This window comes from Rutilus rutilus (genome assembly GCF_951802725.1).
Source record: "Rutilus rutilus genome assembly, chromosome: 13".
Taxonomy (NCBI): domain Eukaryota; kingdom Metazoa; phylum Chordata; class Actinopteri; order Cypriniformes; family Leuciscidae; genus Rutilus; species Rutilus rutilus.
Genome location: NC_140218.1, coordinates 22,301,797 through 22,322,325, shown reverse-complemented (window position 1 = coordinate 22,322,325; position 20,529 = coordinate 22,301,797). Strand labels below are relative to the sequence as shown.

The 20,529-nt window shown below is 39.8% G+C and overlaps 1 protein-coding gene across 2 annotated transcripts in view; it reads right to left on the bottom strand.

Annotated features, from left to right (window-relative positions):
- megf6a (multiple EGF-like-domains 6a) overlaps positions 1 to 20,529 on the bottom strand; it is a 63,292-nt gene that overhangs the window by 32,075 nt on the left and 10,688 nt on the right. The window contains exon 1 of one of the 2 annotated variants that reach the window (XM_084427373.1): positions 6,787 to 7,204. The exons of the other annotated variant lie outside the window; for it this stretch is intronic. Coding sequence (XP_084283499.1) covers positions 6,787 to 6,946 — 160 coding nt within the window. The 5' untranslated portion in view covers positions 6,947 to 7,204. Of the gene's footprint in view, positions 1 to 6,786; positions 7,205 to 20,529 lie in introns of those variants that run through there. 2 annotated transcript variants of the gene reach the window in all.

Genomic DNA, 20,529 nt, shown 5'->3' with positions numbered 1-20,529 from the left:
ACAAACTTTCGAAGCCTAAGGAAGCAAAGCATAAATCATTCTGACTCACTAAATTAATTTATCCACTCCAGAGAAAACTGCAAAAGTGTTAATTTAGCCGTGTCAGTTGCTGTTCAGGTTCTTTGTAATTGAAGTAACCTCCAAAGTTTTATATATTTTTTATTTTTTTATTTTATAAATTATTAATCCATACATTTAAGCGGATTATAAATCATTTTAGTGGATAACAATAGGGGATTTTTTTTAAACATTAGTTTTTTTTTTATATCTTGCTGTATATATGTTTTAATTAAAAGCATTTAATTATTGTCATAATGCACATTTTTCATAAAGAAATCAGGAAACCCTTAATTAACTGACATTTAGTCAGTTACTTCATTGATTGGATTAAAAGGTTAGTTCATCCCAAAATTGTATTATCATTTACTCTTTCTCATGTCATCTAAAAGTGTATGAACACACAAACAAACCAAAAAATATTTTATTAAGTATTAAAAGAACAAACATTTTTCAAACTATATTATTTTGTGTTCCAAAGAAAACGGTACCGGTTTGGATTGCCATGAGGGTGTGTAAATAATAATTGCATTTTTGGGAGAACTATCCCTTTAAACTGCTTAAGCTATAAAATTGAATTTCTGAAAGTGCACTTATGAAAATGTGGAAATGTGCAATCTGCACATAATGAAGATCTCTGAGTGAATAAGCTCTTTGTGTCCTGTCTGACTCAGGCCATGTGTCTTACAATCACCCTGACCTTTAAAATAGCGCTGTCTATGTTTAATTTAATTACAGTAACAAGACTTTCCCCACAGCAGAATGATCAATGTTGACAATCTGAAACACAGGATTCATTTTTTGTTAATTATGTATGGTGCATTTAAAAGGTCAAAACATTGCTTTAAAATATGGCAGCAGTAATAGTTAAGTGAGTTTGAATAGTTCTGACATTTTGAGAGGAAAAGCAAAGATGTTTGACTCAGTACAGTCTACCTTCATTGAATATTCCGTATATGTCATATATTATTTACATTCCTGACCCAGTGGATCCCACTGAGTATTTAGGGAATAGATACAGAGGGGAGATAAGAGTAATGGATAGGTTTAGTACAGGTGCAGAGCTCAGAGATGTGTAGCAGGCATGTGAAAGCCCTGCTGGTGAGAGAGTGTAATGCCAGAAGACTGTGTGAGTGTGTGAGTGAGTGAGCTCTGGGCTCTAATTGATGTACCAACTGGGCCTTGGAGAGTTGAAGTGATATTGTACAGAGAAAAAAGCCTAAAAACATACTGTGGAACTGATTCAGGAGTTTGCTGTTTGTTTCAATATTTACTTCTGTATTCATCTAAATGATAATTAAGGGTGAATATAATTAAATTAGTTATAGAATTAATTAATAATAATTAAATGAACAGTTCACAAAAAATGGTAATTATTTATTTAAACGTATTAATTTATCATAAATATTCTTCAAAAAAAAAAAAGAAAGAAAGTGTGCTCCACTGAAAACCTAAGAGCATTACGGGTTTGAAACGACATTAGTGTAAAGAATTATATATTTTTCCTTTTTGAGTTAACTATTACATATTCCCTTCACAGAGCTACTTTCCCTATAGTTTCACATATCATTTCAAGAGATACAGTGAAAAGGCCATGAGAATTTTTTTTTGTATTACTTGTTTTAATCCTCTTTTGGCAGAATTGGCAGATGAACACTGTGGACAAATTAATGGAGGACTACACTGTAAAAAATTTGCTGTAGTTATGCAGCTGTTTGCCAGTAACTTACTGTAGATTTAAATTTATGCTATTTACTGGCAACAGTTTGTTCAAAGTTAAATGAACATTAAACATTAACAAGTCTTTGTCTTTACAGAATAAAACTATAAAATAACAATCTAATGCAAAGCATTCTGGGAACCAGAAATCTTCATCAACCTTTTTCTGTTTTTCCTTCAGATTTTGGTTCCCAGAATGCTTTGCATGAGGCTGTTATTTTAGTTTTATTCTGTAAAGATAAAGACTTGTTAATGTTTAATGTTCATTTAATTTTGAACAAATTGTTGCCAGTAAATAACATCAATTTAAATCTACAGTAAGTTACTGGCAAGTAGCTGCCAGTAATACTGTAATTTCTACAGATTTTTCTAACAGTGTACATATTACTCCAAAGGGTCTGCAAACTTTCTTCGACCTCCTTAGAGCATATGCAGAAATGGCCAATGTTCTGTAAGCAAGGGTTATTTCAAGGACAAATAATACCCATGTATATAGTTACTGTAGAGCCAAAGAGAGCTGTTGGATGCATGGCAAAGAGAGGAAAATTCAAAATATGAGTTACTGCAAACTGTAACGAGGTGTCCTTAACTTCTTACATTTTGGAGTTACATGTAAACAAACTATACTCACTTATGCATTAAATAAGTCAATTTTGAAGTCCACAAGTACTCCTCAGACAGATCTACTGTTCTCTCCTGTGAAGGTGGTTTAAGTTCATATAGGCAGGATCAATTTGGGACCACTAATCACATACCGTTCATCTTCAGCTCATCATATATATGTGTAAAGTTTTTTTTAAAGGATCATCTCACACAACCACTTCACTAGTCAGGAAGATACAAGTGATGGTCCATTCGACCGCAGTGGTTTTACTAATTAAGACTAAACCTTAAAACACTAAACCAAGCATTTAGATAGACTGGCTGACCCAGTTCTGATTGATAAATAGCAATAACAGGCCAGGAGCAGAGAAGATTAAAGGTGCTCTCGTGATTAATATGATATAGAGAGGAATAATGAACTTAAAATGAAGAAAGCTAAATAGTCCATAGAAAAAGTATCTTAGATTGCAGATTATTATTATTATTAATATACAAAACAGAATAGTTGTGTCTTGTTGCAAGACGGATTGTTTGTTTATTGTTATGGACTGTAATAGAAATTACTGTAGCATTGTAATTAGCAAAAGCTTTGAGCAAATCTACAAATTTAAATCTCGAATCAATATTTCATGTCCACATATTTATTTATTTGGTAAGTAGCCATGAAATAAGAGGGATAACGTGCAGTCAGCTGGTCACGATTCCAAAATAAACCCTTTCAGGATGATATAAGAACCCTCTGCGGACCGGCTGGCTGTATATCATCTCTTACTTATTTAAACCTCAATGACATATAACAACAAATCTGGTTTAGATTTGGATGATGGTTAGAGCAGTTGTTATAGGCTTATGTAAATGCGTATCATGCAGTTTACTTAAACAATTGATACTAATGATTGATCACTTCTGTTATGTTGCCAGACAAACAACTACACTGCAAATAGAATGTACAGCCAATAACTAAATGAAATCCATATTTGATTTAGAACAAACAAGTAGTTATCTGACATAGGGGACACATGCATGTGACAAAGGACAAAATATTACTGTGACTAAATAAAGATGTGAATATAGTAGACTTTTACATTAGAACTTTTTCAAATGTTAAAATACTTTCTCTTGCCCCAGCTTGATATGTAGAAACAACTATAAGTAATAACTGTAAAAAAGTGACAACTATAGGTGACATTTGTAGGTTGATTTTGCCAAAAAGTGGTGTTTGAGCATCCCAACCAGCCCGACAGCAACACTGGCTCAACCAATGGTGTGAGTTTGGGGGTGGGAGTATCTTCATTTAAAGTCACAATGAAATCAAAATTGATAACTCTTCTTTTTTTTATGGAATACTGCAGTACTTTTAAAAAATATTTTATCCGTGCACATCTCTTTTTTTTTCATGTGCCCTCATAATCTTTAATCAAAATAACTTCCCCTACCATTTTGCAGCGACATCTCTTCTCTCCTCTAATGTGTTTACTGGCGAGAGGGCGGGACAACCTGTCACTCACATGAGATCACAGCAATAGCAAACCCCAACCATCCAATCAATTTTCTGATTTTCAGCCCTACATTTTCTCTTGTTCGAGAAGCCCTTTCACTCGGTTATACATCACAATAGGAAATAAAAGACTGCAACTTCCGCTTTAATGCCGACTTTAAGTTTAAAGACCCCCTGTGGTGAAAATCAAGTTTTTAATGTTGTTTATATGTCTATGTGGTGTTTTTAATATGCTTTAAGACAAACCATGTGCAAATTCTAAGTCAAAACCGTTGCTGAGTATTTCCTCCTTTAAACGGCACTGAACAAAAGACTCAAAATGCGGTTTGAAATGCAAAAAGGAGTGAGATGATAAGATACCATGAAGGTAATTGAGACCACCTGTCCAGGAGAGCCTGAGGGAACCTTAATTACAAGAGTGCTGTACACAACTGCAAAACTGAGCTCAGGCAGACAAGGTCCATTCACAGCAGCAGGATGTAAATAAACAGAGTTTTCAAACGAGACTTATGAAATGCAGCAATTCATATGAGAGCCCAGCTGTGGCCCATGGGCTATCTATACAGACCCCTGCAATTCATCACACAGAATGCAGGAAAACAGTGAAATGGAGATTGATCATCTGCTGTCGTGCACTGAGAGGAGTACAGTTTTAAATTACAAATATTATTAGTCTAACAATTAGAGAGAAATTAAATAAGAAATTGCAGGAATTTCAGAATGTCTTAGCATTTGGTTTGTCTCCCTTTGCCTTAATGACAGCAGCAGTCAAGCTGAATGAAATCCAGTTTGTTAAAAGTTTGTTAAATCTGATGATCATGATCTCCAGCATTATTTGAGATTATCAAAAGAGCATCTTGAGCTTCAATGAAAGAAAAAACACCGGACCGTCTGTAGGCCTACAAAGAGTCACATGATCACTGCCACAAATTTACTTCTTTGATTTGTGACCTAAAAGTGCAGAATCTGAAATATTTGTTCTTCGATTCATATCAAACATTAAAACTCTGTTTATTTAAAATCTCATAACTTCAATGTAGACTTAGACTTCTGGATCCCACTGTGCATAAGGTAATAAGGAATCCCACATTTCAACCAAAATAACAAATGTTATGTTGTTTGGCCCTCAGAGTCCTACAGTGAGGTACAGCTGGGACACTGCAATTGAAGAGGGTAAAATCAATGACATATGTGACCTTGAACTTTTCAAGTCTACAGGTTATACAAACAACTGCTTCTTATCACGATAAGTTCTGAAACACTGGGTTCAGATCACTGACCTTTGCTTTGAAGTTTAGCAAAGATCTCACTTGATATCATATGAGCCATGCATGAATCTTGCATTACTACCTGTATTACAAACATTACAGGATTGTGTGAAGACTGTCACATTTGGTTTTCTAAGTAAAAGCATGGCTTAAAAATATGTGATTTTGTGGTGCCAAAATCTAAGTTTGTCTTCCACATTGTTGGAGTAAATAGGGCATGTGAGATAGCAAATAAGAAGGCAAAATGTTAGACCATTATTCATAAGTGAAGATGATCAGAGGAATTCTTATAGGAATGAAAAATAATGGACATGCCAAACAGCCTCCCTTTAATCCAAAACACGTTTCTCCTTAATCTTGCTTTCCGTCTAAGAGAGCATTAGCCTGGAGCACCCTGATTCAAGACCAGATCTCCGTTTAAGGTCATGAAGAAAACCTTGGAATATCTTGTTTTGTGTTCAAAAGAAGAAATAAATGCGTACAGTTTTATTTTTGGGTGAACTATCCCTTTAATTGCTTTACTCACAATGAACTTACTGTATATGAAAAAATGGTTTACTTTATTTTCCTCTTATGCATGCAACCCCTCAGGTCCTACTTGCCGTGCTCTGTGTGACCTGGAGAACCCAGGTCTCCGCTGTGGGAGGCGGGCGCTCTAACAAGGAGGCTAAAGATTACAGACTCTAGCGTGAGCTGCTATGGCACCTCTTGAGATCAGGGTAGTGAGGTTTATCTGCACAGCTCTTACTATCTGGCCTCTGTTACACAGTCATCAAAACTTTCCTTTAGTTGCAGTGTACTGGGACACCTCACTTTTAGCAGCAGAGACAGAGAGAGTCAAATCTAAATCTGATCCATGATCCTCATAGGTGGTGCAGAAGATATAACCCTGAGGGTCTACTGAAACTCAATAATTCCAAACACTACAAATCGTTCCAACAGACTTTATTTTTACCAAATGAATAACATGCATGGTAAAAATGTTCCTACTTTATCAAAGTTATCACTGTAATGAATTCTAAGGGGACAAATGCTGGAAGCTCAAGTTAATTTCCTCTAGTAACGCAGACTCATGGTGTTTTAATGATTGGTTGTGCTCTGACAGTCTCCCTACACCCCCAAGAGCAATTCCATAAATCAGTGTCCATTAAATCAACTCTGAAAATTTGTTTTCAACACAGCCTAAAGTCTTTGTCATTTAAGAATGTAAATGAGATATTGCTAAGTTGTCATAATTACATTGTTTTAATAAGTTGCAGGTTTCTAAAATTGGGAAGAAAACATGAGTCGTCTCTATAGTATTTGGCAAACACTAATGTATCAGTTTATTATTTGTTTTGTTACACATCTGACATCTGTTCATAGTGGAGTGAAGGCATTATCATCTCCAGTCCTTCATGGTGAATTACTAGTGCTGAATGAAGCTCCTTTGGTCACAGCCAAGACATTACCAAATCATACAGCGCGATCCCAGAACTTCTATGAATTCACACAATCATTTAACTTATGTGTTCCACCACATTCTTACAATCACCTGAATTACTATACAAGATCTTATATGATAGTAAATAACAGTACAAGTTATTCCCTCAAAAAGCAGAATCAGTTGAATCTATTCACAGTGGATCCAGTCACACTCACCTGCCTCCAAGTGTCTTGTGTTGTATCCATGATATCCATTGAAGCAGGTGTAGCAGTTCCTGTGATAGAAGCGGTAACGTGTATTCCCAGCACCGAAACCTGGGACCAGCTGTGTCCAGAAGGTAAATACGAGCACAAGCCTCAGCCAATCTGACAGCATTGTCCAAGCACTATGTGTTATAAACCTCACTCAAATAGACATAAATAAGATCATGCAAACAAAACAAGAAAAACACACTCTCAGCAAGTCCATTATGCAACAGGAGAGAAGAACTGCTGCTGTGGCTTGAGTAGCTATTTAAATTAGCTGTGTGTCCTGGCATCAGAATCAAGAAATTTCTCTCTCTCTCTCTCTGCATTGACAGACATGTATTTTCTCGTGGCTATGTGTCTCCTGATATGTCTCCATCGCCTGTGTGCAGGGCAGGCCTCCGCAGTCCCACCCTCCTGTCTGTCTCTGCTCCTCCCTCCTCCTCTCTTAGGCATTGACACTGAGACATTTACCAAATGTGTAAGCTGCAGTTCACTCAAAACAAAACAGTGAACAAAAGATATTTTTTAAACTCTGCACATAATCTGGTCACTTTTGCTTTTACTACATTGAACATTTATTTTAATATTGGATGCAATTAAATAAATTATGGCCACTGGGAATTATTACCAGAGTTGAGCGGCATTCAAATTTGAAAATCACGTTAAATTCTGTTATAGATCTAAATATAGGAACGACTAGAATACAGAACGACAGAACAAACAGATAGAACGACAGATAGATAGAACAAACAATAGACCGATAGATAGAAAAATATATATGAAGACTTCCTGTCTTCCAAAAGCCTCTAAGTATGTCTAACGTTTTTTCTTTAATATTACTGTAACATTTTTATCAGGCTCCTATGTATAGGTTTCTACCTAAGTACCGGCATTTCTGAACAGGCTGAGATTTAGTGAGTTTGAAGTGAATGTATTTGATGAACGTAAACTATGTGCGGAGAGCATTCACTCAATTTTAATATCTAATTTTTGACATAGGTGGCTTTTAGAGGCTTTTGCACCGGAGGTCTTCATATATAGATAGAATCATCGAACGACAGACAGACAGACAGACAGACAGACAGACAGACAGACAGACAGACAGACAGACAGACAGACAGACAGACAGACAGACAGACAGACAGACAGATAGACAGATAGACAGATAGATAGATAGATAGATAGATAGATAGATAGATAGATAGATAGATAGATAGATAGATAATGAAACAGACTTTACAGCTGTTAGGGTTAGGAATAGGATGATTAAGATCATTTCACTAAAAAGATGAAAGGAGTAATGGCCTTTAAATCTCATATGGCCTTTGCTGTCACAAGCCCAGTGATTTATAGGGACTTGGTTATTATTAATCTTTACATAAATTCAACTTATTGTTGCAGCTGAGAAGTTAACAGAAATTTGAATGAGCTACAAATAACCCTAGTTTTGACAAGCTGTTGGTCCAGTGCAGTGGACCCTGAGAGAAAACATGGAAAACTAATTTACAGGGGGTGTAAAGGGGATCCAAAGAAAAGCTCAAATGCTGCACTTAAACAAAGTATGGTATTGACTTACAAAATCAAAATACTGCCAGTCCAAACATGGCATACTGTATATGCTTGCAGTATGAGATGCATCTTGCATCTTGAAAAACACAGGAATCTATCCAAAGTGACAAGGACAAGGAAATACGTAAAGTAAGAGGAAAAGCATGCAACAAAGGTTGTTTCAGTTTTTCCAGAGGATATGAAGGTTGAGAGGAGTTTAAAAGGTGCAGCTGGACACAATTCAAGCGTCTCTTTTCATGTGAGTTTTGTGAGTCAGATGAAAGGAAGGCCACTGCATGTCTTATTCTCTGTGTGGATGTCTTTGTGTCAGTGAGGCCGTCTAAACCACTGCCAGGTGTGGGTAAAGGCTCATGTTAAACCATTTGATTAAATTACATTAATAATGACACATTAATGCTTCCCTGAATTACAGAAGGCAATTTACACACTATATAATGTTAAAACATTGCTCATTCTTCAGCTATTTAACTGGAGAAAGGTATTATGTCACACCAAACAGTGATTTCCAACCAGTGATACACATTAAACCTACTTAAAGGGATAGTTCACCCAAAAATACTGTCAATAATTACTTGCCCTCATGTCGTTCCAAACCCGTAAGACTTTCGTTCATCTTCGGAACACAAATGAAGATATTTTTAATGAAATCTGAGAGCTTTCTGTCCCTCTATTGGCAGCTACGCAACTGATACTTTGATGCTTCAAAATGTTCATAAAGAGATTGTAAAACTAATCCATATGAATTGAGCCGTTTAGTCCAAATTTTCTGAAGAGACTATTATATGATAAACAGACTGAATTTAGGCTTTTATTCAGATATAAACATTGGTCAGCGAATATAAACAGAAGTTCAACTGAACCTGCTTGACGTGCGAGAACAAACCTCTTGCTGAAGCTTAAACGTGCTGCGTAACGCACGAGAATGAACTTCATTGTTTCTTGAGAAAGCTTAAACATGCTGCGTAACACACGAGAATGAAACTCATTGGTAACATTCTTGCGGAAGCTCAAACGTGCTGCGTAACACGCGAGAATTAACCTTTTTGGTTCTTGTGGAAACTCAAACGTGCTGCGTAACACATGAGAATGAACCTCATTGGTTCTTGCAGAAGCTCGAACGGATTGAACTCAGGCAATTCAGCAGTGACTGCGCACGCTCGCTCGTAAGCTGTGTGTACATGACGACCGAGTCGATTTTCATACAGAGAAAAGAGATCCTCTGCACGGGGGAGAGTTTGCTCTTTTCCCAGTTGACAGGGCCCAGACGGGCGAGGTGTCGGCGCACCAGGTCCCTGTGTTCGCAAACCTGATCTCGAGAGTGAGCTAGAATCAGCCAGTCGTCGAGATAGTTCAGGATGCGAACCCCATGTTGCCGGAGTGGCACAAGGGCTGCCTCAATGACTTTCGTGAAGACGCGAGGAGACAGGGCTAGCCCGAATGGAAGTACCGTGTACTGGTATGCCTGCCCCTCGAAAGCAAACCGTAGAAACGGTCTGTGTCAAGGAAGAATGGAGACATGAAAGTACGCGTCCTTCAGGTCGATCACTGCAAACCAATCCAACAGACGAACACATTCGAAAATGCGTTTGGCTGTCAACATCTTGAATGGAAGCCTGTGAAGGGTTCGGTTCAAGATGCGCAGGTCCAGGATTGGCCGTAACCCACCGCTCTTCTTGGGTACAATGATAGGGGCTGTAGAAGCCAGACTTAATTTCGGCTGGAGGGACGGTCTCGATCGCACCCTTCGCCAATAGGGTGGCGACCTCCGCACGCATGACAGGGGCATTGCCACCCATCATGGTATAGTGGACTCCCCGAAAGCGGGGAGGAGACTGTGAGAACTGAATCGCATAGCCGAGCCTGATGGTTCTCGCGAGCCAGCGGGACAGATTGGGAAGCTCTAGCCAGGCTCCCAAAAACTGAACCAGAGGGGTCATGTGAACCACAGATGTACTCACGACGGGGCAGTGAGGTGGAATGACCGGCCCAGACGTGGGAGGCGCCGCGTCCTGACAAAGGAGGCCAGCGAAGGACGAATGTTCCGCAGCGATCTCCTCTGACAGGGGTCTGGCGACAGAGGGGGATGAGAGTGGCGAGGCGGAAAGTCGCACACTGCCATCCTCTGGGGGCTCAGAGATGGGAAAGTCAGTTCTTTTTTTAAGGGAGAACAAAAGATTCTCCCCCGGCCCTCCACTGGGGGAAGGGGTGGCCCTGCAACCACTTCCTGTGAAGAACTGCAACCCATCTCTGAGCTGCCCGTATCAGGAGCGCCACTTTGCCTGGTATTTAGCAGGCTGCAGGGCTGGTACGGGCTGGGGCACCTTCCTGCGGCTACCTCCACGGTGCGGCGCGGGTGAAGGCTGCTGCTGGGGCCGGGCGGGAGGAGCGGGAGAGCGCCCTCGGCGGCGAGCGGACTGAGGCGTCTGAGCCGGCGGCTGGGTGGAGGCAGCAGCTGGCCGCTGGGGCAGAATATGTTTAACCCTCTGGGGACTAAGCCCTTTTTGGTCCGTTTTCTCTATTTTTACATTTGGGCTTATAAACCATGTAATGGAGATGGAACACCATGTGTTTGGTATCTATGGATTCAGAAGACCCTAAGCTAACATAAGAATGCATGTAATGTGTTTATAAAGGAAGTATGAGTAAAAAAAATTAAAATAAACTAGATAATTTCAAAAATGAAACTTTATTTTAGTCATTTATTACTGAAAATCACACCTCACACAACAATAGTGAACAGTTTTTGAACAAAAAATATATTTTTCAAACCCTTTGCTTGACAGACATTTGTAATTGTTCAATCAAAAGTGTAAAGAACAATGAAATAATGACCTTTATATACAAACAGTCCCAGGCGTTTTTTCTCAGGCATGCCAGTGATTCGAATTTCTCCTCGTCACTTTCCAGTAATTGTTAATTGTTCCAGAGCTTGTTCTGAGGTAAATCTTTTACTGCTTGCCAGATCTGTGTGTGTAATTCTACACTCCGTTCGCTCTCTGTCTCCTTCTCCACTCGACGCTGTTTGCGTCATATCACTTACTATAGTACCACCCCTTGCAAGGCTACAGAGTCCTCTGATTAGCTAGAATACATCATGGTAACCTTCCTCTGATTGGGTAAGAAAAATATTTACATTTACATTTATTCATTTAGCTGACGCTTTTATCCAAAGCGACTTACAATTGCTATATATGTCAGAGGTCGCACGCCTCTGGAGCAACTAGGGGTTAAGTGTCTTGCTCAGGGACACATTGGTGTTTCACAGTGGATTCGAACCCGGGTCTTTCACACCAAAGGCATGTGTCTTATCCATTGCGCCACACCACCCCAATATTCCTCCCAGCGGCAATTTTTCCATTGGTCTTTGCGCGTGGAATATTCCTAACAACATCGATTTCATTGGCCTTATACGCAGTGGTATTGCACAACAAAGAAAGTGTGTATACCATATACCACTGTTTTCAGCGGAGTCTGAGGAAGACGGCAAAAAAGACTGCATCTCTCTATCATCAAAATAGTTTTTAAGATATTACATTGGGCGGTACTGCCCAATCCGTCCCCAGAGGGTTAATAACCTCAGTCTGCTCCTGGGCGGCCGAGAACTGTTGGGCAAAGTCCTCGACCGCACCACCGAAGAGGCCAGCTTGGGATATGGGGGAGTTGAGGAACGGGGTTCGCTCAACCTCCCGCATATCAGCCAGGTTAAGCCTGAGGTCTCTTTCCTGGACCACGCATGTGGACATCATCTGACCCAGGGAGCGTGCGGTCACCTTCGTTGCTTGTAGAGCGAGGTCGGTGGTGGCACGCTGCTCTTCCATAAGCCCTGGATCAGCCCTACCCTTGTGCATGTCTCTGAGCACCCTGGCCTAGTAGACCTGGAGGATGGCCATAGCATGCAGTGAGGAGGCAGCCTGCCCCGCAGCTTTATAGGTTTTCGCCACCAGAGTAGACGAAAACCTACAGGCTTTGGAGGAGTGCTTAGGGTCACCACGCCAGGTGGAGGTGCTGTGGGGACACAGTTGCATCGCCACAGAACGCTCCAGCGGGGGGACCCCAGTGTACCCTTTGGCCGCGGCCTCATCGAGGGCAGAGAAGGCGGAAGAGGCTGCTGAGCAGTCGCGAAAAGTCAAAGGAGACTTCCATGATCTCATGACATCTTCATGCACTTGCGGCAAGAAAGGAATTGGGGGCGGGTGCTGACGGGTGTCAGCACGCACCACCCCCAAAAAGCAATCATCAAGCCTTGAGCGCTCGGGACATGGCGGAGGGTTCCACACAAGCCCGATGCTTGCGGCTGCCTGGGAAAGCATGGCAGTCAGTTCTGGATCAGACTCGGGCAATGCTGGCAACCCTGAAGAAGGCAGCACAGCCGAGTCTTCATCTTCAGATGACTCAAGCCCACCTTGTGATGCGGCGATAGACATGTCATCTGCCAGGGTGCCGAATGAAACACTGGGCCCGCCACAAGACTGGCCAGCAACCTCATCCGGAAACCTCACGGGTTGCAATGTGGAAGAGGGGGGTGTGCCCCGAGGAGAATTCGCCGGGTTGTTCCACACCAGCAGCCTCAGATCACCCTGGCCACCAGCCAAAGTATCCCCTCTCGTGGAAGGAATAGATTGGGGTGTGGCAGAGGGGACTCTGCAGCACTTTTAGAGAGGATAAAACTCAACAGCAGTGCTGAAGCGCCCAGGGAGAAAACACACACTGTTGGCAGATCACTGCACAGACCAGCAGCAGGAATGAGATCTCGCTGGAACATGCCGTCACACCAACACCGCTGAAGAGTCGCTCGTCTCGTATCTAGAACTTGTAGACAGCTTGCAGTGGAGAGAATTGAAGAAACACTCGGCTGCGAAGCAAAAACATAATGCGAGATTGTCGCGCTGCTCCTTTTATACCCATGCGGTGGGGCGGAGTTGCGCTATGCAAATTCCGCAGACCCATAGCATTGTTTTGCCATTAACTCGTTTTGTAAGAACTCGAAGAGGATAGGCTTCTAAGCGAAACCCCCATTTCGTCATTCACTGACGTAACTCGTAGTGACTGAATGAAAGGGAACAATTGTTTCTCCTCCATAGATCTAATCTCAGAGAGTCCACATGTGTCTTGCTCCAGTATAAACTCACAGAGCAAATACAGCGTACTGCCTTAAATCTGTAGAAGTACTTGAACGGTCACGGCAATTGCGATTGATTCTGGTTAAGTATCCACATGAAGAACCGGGCTTTTCTTAATCGTTTTTATATGAGTGCAGCAAAACTCTAAAGTGTATTCGGAAATCCATTCTGCCACAATAAACTGTGTGAGATATCAATCCTTGAAGTGAATCTTCTTGCCATCTGACTGGCACAGAATTTAAAGAAAAAAAGTTTTCCATTCTACAGGACATTGCATTTTTTAATGATCTTCATTAAGTCATGAATTAAGCTCAATAGACCATACATCTTTAAGCCGTGAAGCCGTTCCAATTATACATCCAATGATTGACCATAAATCATATGGTGTCTCAGACATTCAAGGTAAGCAGTTAAGGGAGTTACAAGAGAGCTGTTTTTATATAATCCATCATAGCTGCTGTATTTGGATTGAATGCCAAGCAGACTGCCAGTTTCGGCTCAGCTAAATATTTAGATCGTTGCCATTTAGCTTTAGAGATGTGCCAGGCAACTTGTCGGTGATCCACAGAAAATACACAGCTATAGTTTATATAGTTACTGAATGTACTGCCTTATAATATACAGCCAAAGACTTTTGCAAAATGGATGCTTCAACAGGGAGTCTGCCAAATATTGTTTGATCTCAAACTAATTTTTGTGAACAACAAAACAAAGTGAAACAAGTGAAACAAGACACTAAAAACAAAACGACACATCCATTTATTCTCCAAACCGCTTGTCGTGGTTGCAGGGATGCTGCACAAAAATATAATAAAAAATGAACAAAATTTATATATAAATTACAGTAAATGTACATTATGATACGCATTATGATATGCCTCTTTCCTTGTCCTGAAAGAGGTTGAAAAGGACACCAAAGGAAAAGTTCTGAAACTGGCATTCAGTGCCATCACTTCAGTCAGTAATTTGGTTAAATCCATTTCTCACAATGCAATCCATAATGTTGGGAGTATTCCAGAATCTTTTCTGTCTTTTCCATGGATCTTTGACCTCTTGGGAGATTAGAGAGGAAGAACTGTTCCTTACATTTATGACGGCGTTCTCTTGCCAACAGGACTGATCTCAGAGCGAACCTCATATGCAATAAAGCCCATCTCAGGTTGAGGGATTGTCAGCTCATCTTTAAGAAGTTCTTTGAGAGGAACTTCTTAGAGATATTATGCCCAGCGACCATTAGCATGAGATGGAAAATTCGTTGCCTCTCCACATATCTAATATAGTTGTCTGTATAGTGTAGTCAGTGCACATGTCACTTGAGCTCACCAATATTTCCTTTGATTAATGATGTGAAGGAAAGACCTACATTTTTAGCCAAAATCTAATGCAAACCGTGCATGTTATCTTGATTTATAATATAGTCCAAACCTCCCTCTTTATCTCAAAAGCAAGTCTTATTGATGGACTTATAGAGGGCTCAAGTTTCTGTGGTCGATGGTAGTTTTGGACTGATCCATCACCCATGCAGATGTGAATGAACGTACAGTACTGTAACATGCACAATAAACCATTCAGATAAATAAACTGTAGCCTTAGAAGTATGTATTCACTGTGGAATGTCTTTATGAAATATCCTTTCCGTTTTGATAACCTTTCTTTATCCAACACACTTTGTGGGAAGAAAACTCCTACTGTGGAGAAAAATGTTATCCGAAGTCCAAGATAATTTGACTACTGTATGTAGTTTCATTCATATGCTTGGGGTGCTTTGCTGTGTAGTTGCTAAGGCATTGATAGGTGGTAGCTAGGATGTTCTGAATGGAAACTAGGACATTACTTGGTTGTTGCTAGGGTGTTTGTGGCTTTTATAGCACTTCAAAGAGAGTGTCCTGAATGTTTATCTGGGAGTTAAAAGGTGTTCCCAAGGGTGCCATTTCTAGGTGGTTAACATGGCGTTACTAGGTGGTTCTGGGTGATTAATATGGCATTGCTAGGATGTTGGTGGTTGCTAGGGGATTGCTAGGTGGTGCTAGGGTGTTATGGCTGGTTACTAGGATGTTGCTAGGTGTTTGTGTTTTCTAGGGCACTGGTGGTTGCAAGGGTGTTTGTGGTTGCTAGGGCACTGCTAGGTGATAGCTATGGAATTCTTAGGTGCTTCTGAGTAGTTACTAAGGCATTGCTAGTGTTTTGGTGGTAGCTAAGGCATTGCTAGCTGGTTGCTAGAGTGTTCTGGGTGGTCACTTTGGGGTTGCTATGGTGTTTGTGGTTTCTAGGGCACTGGTGGTTGAAAGGGTGTATGTGGTTGCTAGGGCACTGCTAGGTGACTGCCATGGAATTTGTAGGTGCTTCTGAATGGTTACTAAGGCATTGCTAGGCTGTTGGTGGTTGCTAAGGCATTGCTAGTTGGTTGCTAGAGTGTTCTGGGTGGTTACTAGGGTGTTGCCAGTTGCTAGGCTGTTACTGAACAGCTAAGTCCACACTAAAGTGTCTATGATAATCTGCAAACCTAGTAAGTCAAATCAGAAAAAAAGTCTTAAGACTCATATCCACAATAAGCCACATTATTTGAGGTCTCATTCATACCTATAGGTCATAAAACAGTGTTGAAGGAGTAACTAATTTTGGCTTGAAGAGGAATACTAATGCAAGCACTTTAGCAAGCACCACTAATAGACACAATGTAAACAAAACAAAATTCACTCTGAAACCATGTACTACTTGTATTATCAGTTACTGGCCTAAATAGAGGTTGCATGGTATGAAGTTCTGGACAAAGACAGATAAATGAATGAGGACTCCCAAGGGCTTCATTCCTTACCCAGTACTTAAAGAGGAACTTTTGATGTCCTAGTAGTTCAATGAGTGTCATTACAAAGCTAAGCCTGTCCTGTCTAATGAGAGACACTTCAGGTTTAGGACACTAGCCAGAGTCAGACCACACCTAAACACTTGAAAGCAGATCTAATGGAGCAGGGAGTGTCCGTCTGAACTCCTGCATACTTATTAGGCGTGCTTGGGCGTATCCAAATGGCACCTGATTGGCGTGACATTTTCATTCATTTTTTTTAAAATACAAATGCACAAACTATGATATAAAAATGACCAAAAACAGAATAAAGCGTTCATGCCTTGGCAGGTAAGAGCAAACTCTATTAGTTCCATTGATAGGTGTAAAGCGTCTAGCAGTGGAAACTGTAAAGTGGTTGTGGTGCTGTGGGAATGCAGCCTTTCCAATAAGCATAACTGGAAAGCTGGTGCGGAAAAGCTACCATGCCATTTATTTTTTTCCCTAGTGCCTTTGAGAATGAAAGGCCATAAAATATTACAGTATGAACAAAGTAAGTATTCTTACTCCAGAGAAAGCTGGACACAATTTAGTTGCAGGATCGGACACAAAAAGACTTTCTGGTTTATTTTATTTCTACAATCATATAAATAGTGACAGGGGGAAAAAAACAGCCAATGTACTTTCCAACATCACAAAAAGCCATTTCCTCTAATTTCATAATTTGGAAAATATGTCTGGTTTATTTTATATAACTATTCTTCCCTCTGTTTTATGTGTAGCTGCAATCTAAGCAGAAACATGAACCATTCAAGACCAAAAAGGGAAATAATTTCAATATGAAATTTTATCAATTTTATCTGGACATAAGAATCAATAACTAGACCGAGTTGGGTTTCCTCTTCATGTCCAATGCAAAATGCTGAAGCCAAATCCGTTAAGAACCACTGCTTTATAGAGGAAAAATTACTATTTTTGTCAATAAAACCCTGTCAAGGCAAAACTATTTTCCTGCTCTGACAAATCCCATTAAATGTGGGATTAAATGCTCTTTAAGACATGGGTGTGTTTTGATGCTGAAACCCAATCCACCCTGGACAAGTGAGCCCAAGGGAGCGAAGCCCTGTCAGTTTGTCTCTGCTGAACATCAGTGCTGTTCCATCTTCCAAAGAGAAAACCATTCCAACAAAAACACACGGCTAGTCACGTCCTGAGCTACCATGTTCTGACACAAATCTTTAGATAAAGAACTGAAGATGAAACTGTCTAGACAGGTCTGCTGCCATTTATTCCCCCTTCTACCGATTTATGCAGAGATTAGGAAGAAATATTACGTCATATGTTAAGCATTTGAGATCATCACACCCATTTGATGAAAATACAGATTTTCTCTGCTGGGTCACGTTGTGGAATTGCTAACAAAATAATGGAAAGAAGCTTTACAGCATCATGACAATTCACTTCAATCAAGCTTTCACTATGGACATTTGGGTTCTTGGGAAGAAGTTTCTGCTTGATTGCAGAGCAAAGATGCAAGTGAGATCTAAAATCTAACAAAGAATGCAAGTTAGGTCATGCATTCATGACCTCGAGACTAGATTACTGTAATGCTTTATTAGCTGGTTGTCCTGCATCCTCAATAAACAAGCTACAGTTAGTCCAAAATGCAGCTGCTAGAGTTCTTACTAGGTCAAGAAAATATGATCATATAACACCAATTCTACCATCTCTACACTGGTTACCTATTAAGTTCCATATCAATTACAAAGTATTACTACTGACCTATAAAGCCCTAAATGGTTTAGCTCCTGGGTATTTAACGGAACTTCTATCGCCCTACAATCCATCGCGCTCTTTAAGATCACTAAATTCGAGGCCTCTGGTCATTCCTAGGATATCTAAGTCCACTAAAGGAGGGAGGGCGTTTTCACATTTAGCTCCTAAACTCTGGAATGGCCTTCCTGATATTGTTCGAGGCTCAGACTCGCTGTCCCAGTTTAAAACTAGATTAAAGACGCATCTCTTTAGCCAAGCATTCACATAATACTTACCTTTTATACTACAGTTGAATCAGATCGAATGCATTAATATTATGAACAGCAGCTATGCTAATTATTTCCCATCTGCTTTTCTGTTGTTATCTCGGGAACTGAGTTCGTCAGCTCCAGTTTGTATCCAGCCTCTCATGGAAACTTCAGATGCCCCAACACCCGTGAAGAGACGACTCGACGCCTGTGAAGAGACGACTCAACGCTGGCGATATGTTATGCCCTAAATTAATACATGATTAACTAACTGTATTTTTCTATGTACATTTCTGAAATGCACTTTCTGTAAAGCTGCTTTGAAACAATATGTATTGTGAAAAGCGCTATACAAATAAATTTGAATTGAATTGAATTGAATTAAAAGGATGGCTATATATTCAGGCCACGTTTTGTTTGGGCTTTTACCCTAATAATTCTCTCATCTAAGCTGTGTATTTGACCTCAAAGAAAACTGCAGGGGGAGGGGAAAGCAAGCAGTTTAAAAACAAACAGAATACACGCAAAGCCACATCCATCACAGACTTGGAAGTCATACTGCTGAAGTAGAGTAAGTCTTTGATTTAAGAATATAATACAGTTCAATAGCTTTCCTAGCACTAAAGGCTTCAATAAATGCATCAAAATGTGATTTATAGCATGAAATCTACAGGAAATGCAAGATTTTTGTGTATCAGTTTCAAAGTGAGGTTGGCAGTTAACCAATACTCTGATGAGGGTAAAGGAGAGCACACATCAGGTAACTATGAACAGATGGGAGGTTTTTGTCTTTATACCGGGCAGTGAAGGGCTCAGCTTCTTCACGACTACAGTATGCAAAGTTCTGAAATCTGGATGGGGTGTGAAATTCTGTCCTGAGTCCTGAGTTTCTTCTGGGCCCTGACATGCTGACCTCAGCCGGATATTTGCTTCTTCATTTTGAGTCAAATTCAAGGTCCGCCCTGAGACTCAATTACTGCTGACACCTGCAACAGCACCGCAAGGGACGTTTTCTCATTTAATACTTCCACATTAATCAAATGGAGAGATTTCACATGCTTCGTGAAGAATCATTCAACATTTTCTGGAATAGATCTCATTTTCCTTCCATGAAACCCCTGCATTAGAGCAGCAATTATATATATATATATATATATATATATATATATATATATATATATATATATATATATCATAATACAAAATAAATATAAATAAATGATAAAAAAAAAACTATTGAAAGAGATTTAAATAATAGTGCAACAAATTGTCCATCATTTAAGAACACTTCTATTATCGTACATATCTATTATTCTATATTAAGTTGATTATTATTATTGTATTATTTTAATTATGATATCTTGAAATAAAATGAATCAGAAGTGTCTTGCTCATTCAAACTGCATGTCACCTCGATTATTGCAATAAAAAACAACAAAAGCTTGCACAAATCAACGGTTCAAAAACGATTAATATATAAATGCCACAGTTATTATAGGTAATAAAGTAAAGTAGTTTATTCTGGAAAATATAAAATAAATAGAAATTTCCATGTAAATCTCAAAATTTTGGTCAGTCTAATCGAGGTATACCTTCTACAGCAATTTTTTCCTTAAACTGAGAATTCTGTCATAATTTTCCCACCCTCATTTGGCAGAAATCTGTTCATTATTCACCATCACCAAATACAGAGTGGAAATGTAGATGTCATACAGAGTCTAACCATTAAAAATAGTACATATTACCCCCAGTAGAGGGCAACATCTGCCCATTTCTGGAATAGTATTTATATTGTTGATACTTGTCATAACAGCATGTTTTGGACAAAATTAAGGTAAGTAAATACTGACAAAATATAATTTTTTGTGTAAACTAAAGCAGAAAACAACCATTTAGTTGTGAAGATACAATAAATAAAGGCAAAACACATGACAGAAAAGAGCTTCAGGTCGCATGTGGTATCATGTTCCCTAAGTGAGTAGAGAGGATGTCCCATTGAGGACAGTAAGATGAGAAACTATAGGTCCCTGCAGTGGATGCATGCCAACACAGGTGTGCTGAGAACAATAAATGAAAATCTCTCTCGTGAGACTATGGTATTGTCCGGAGTCTGTTCAGAGGGAAACTGGACACTATATGAAGACCTTTGGTTAAGCATGTAAATCTGCAGTTGATTCAAGGGTGAATTCACTTGTGTGCAAGGTAATTTACTGAC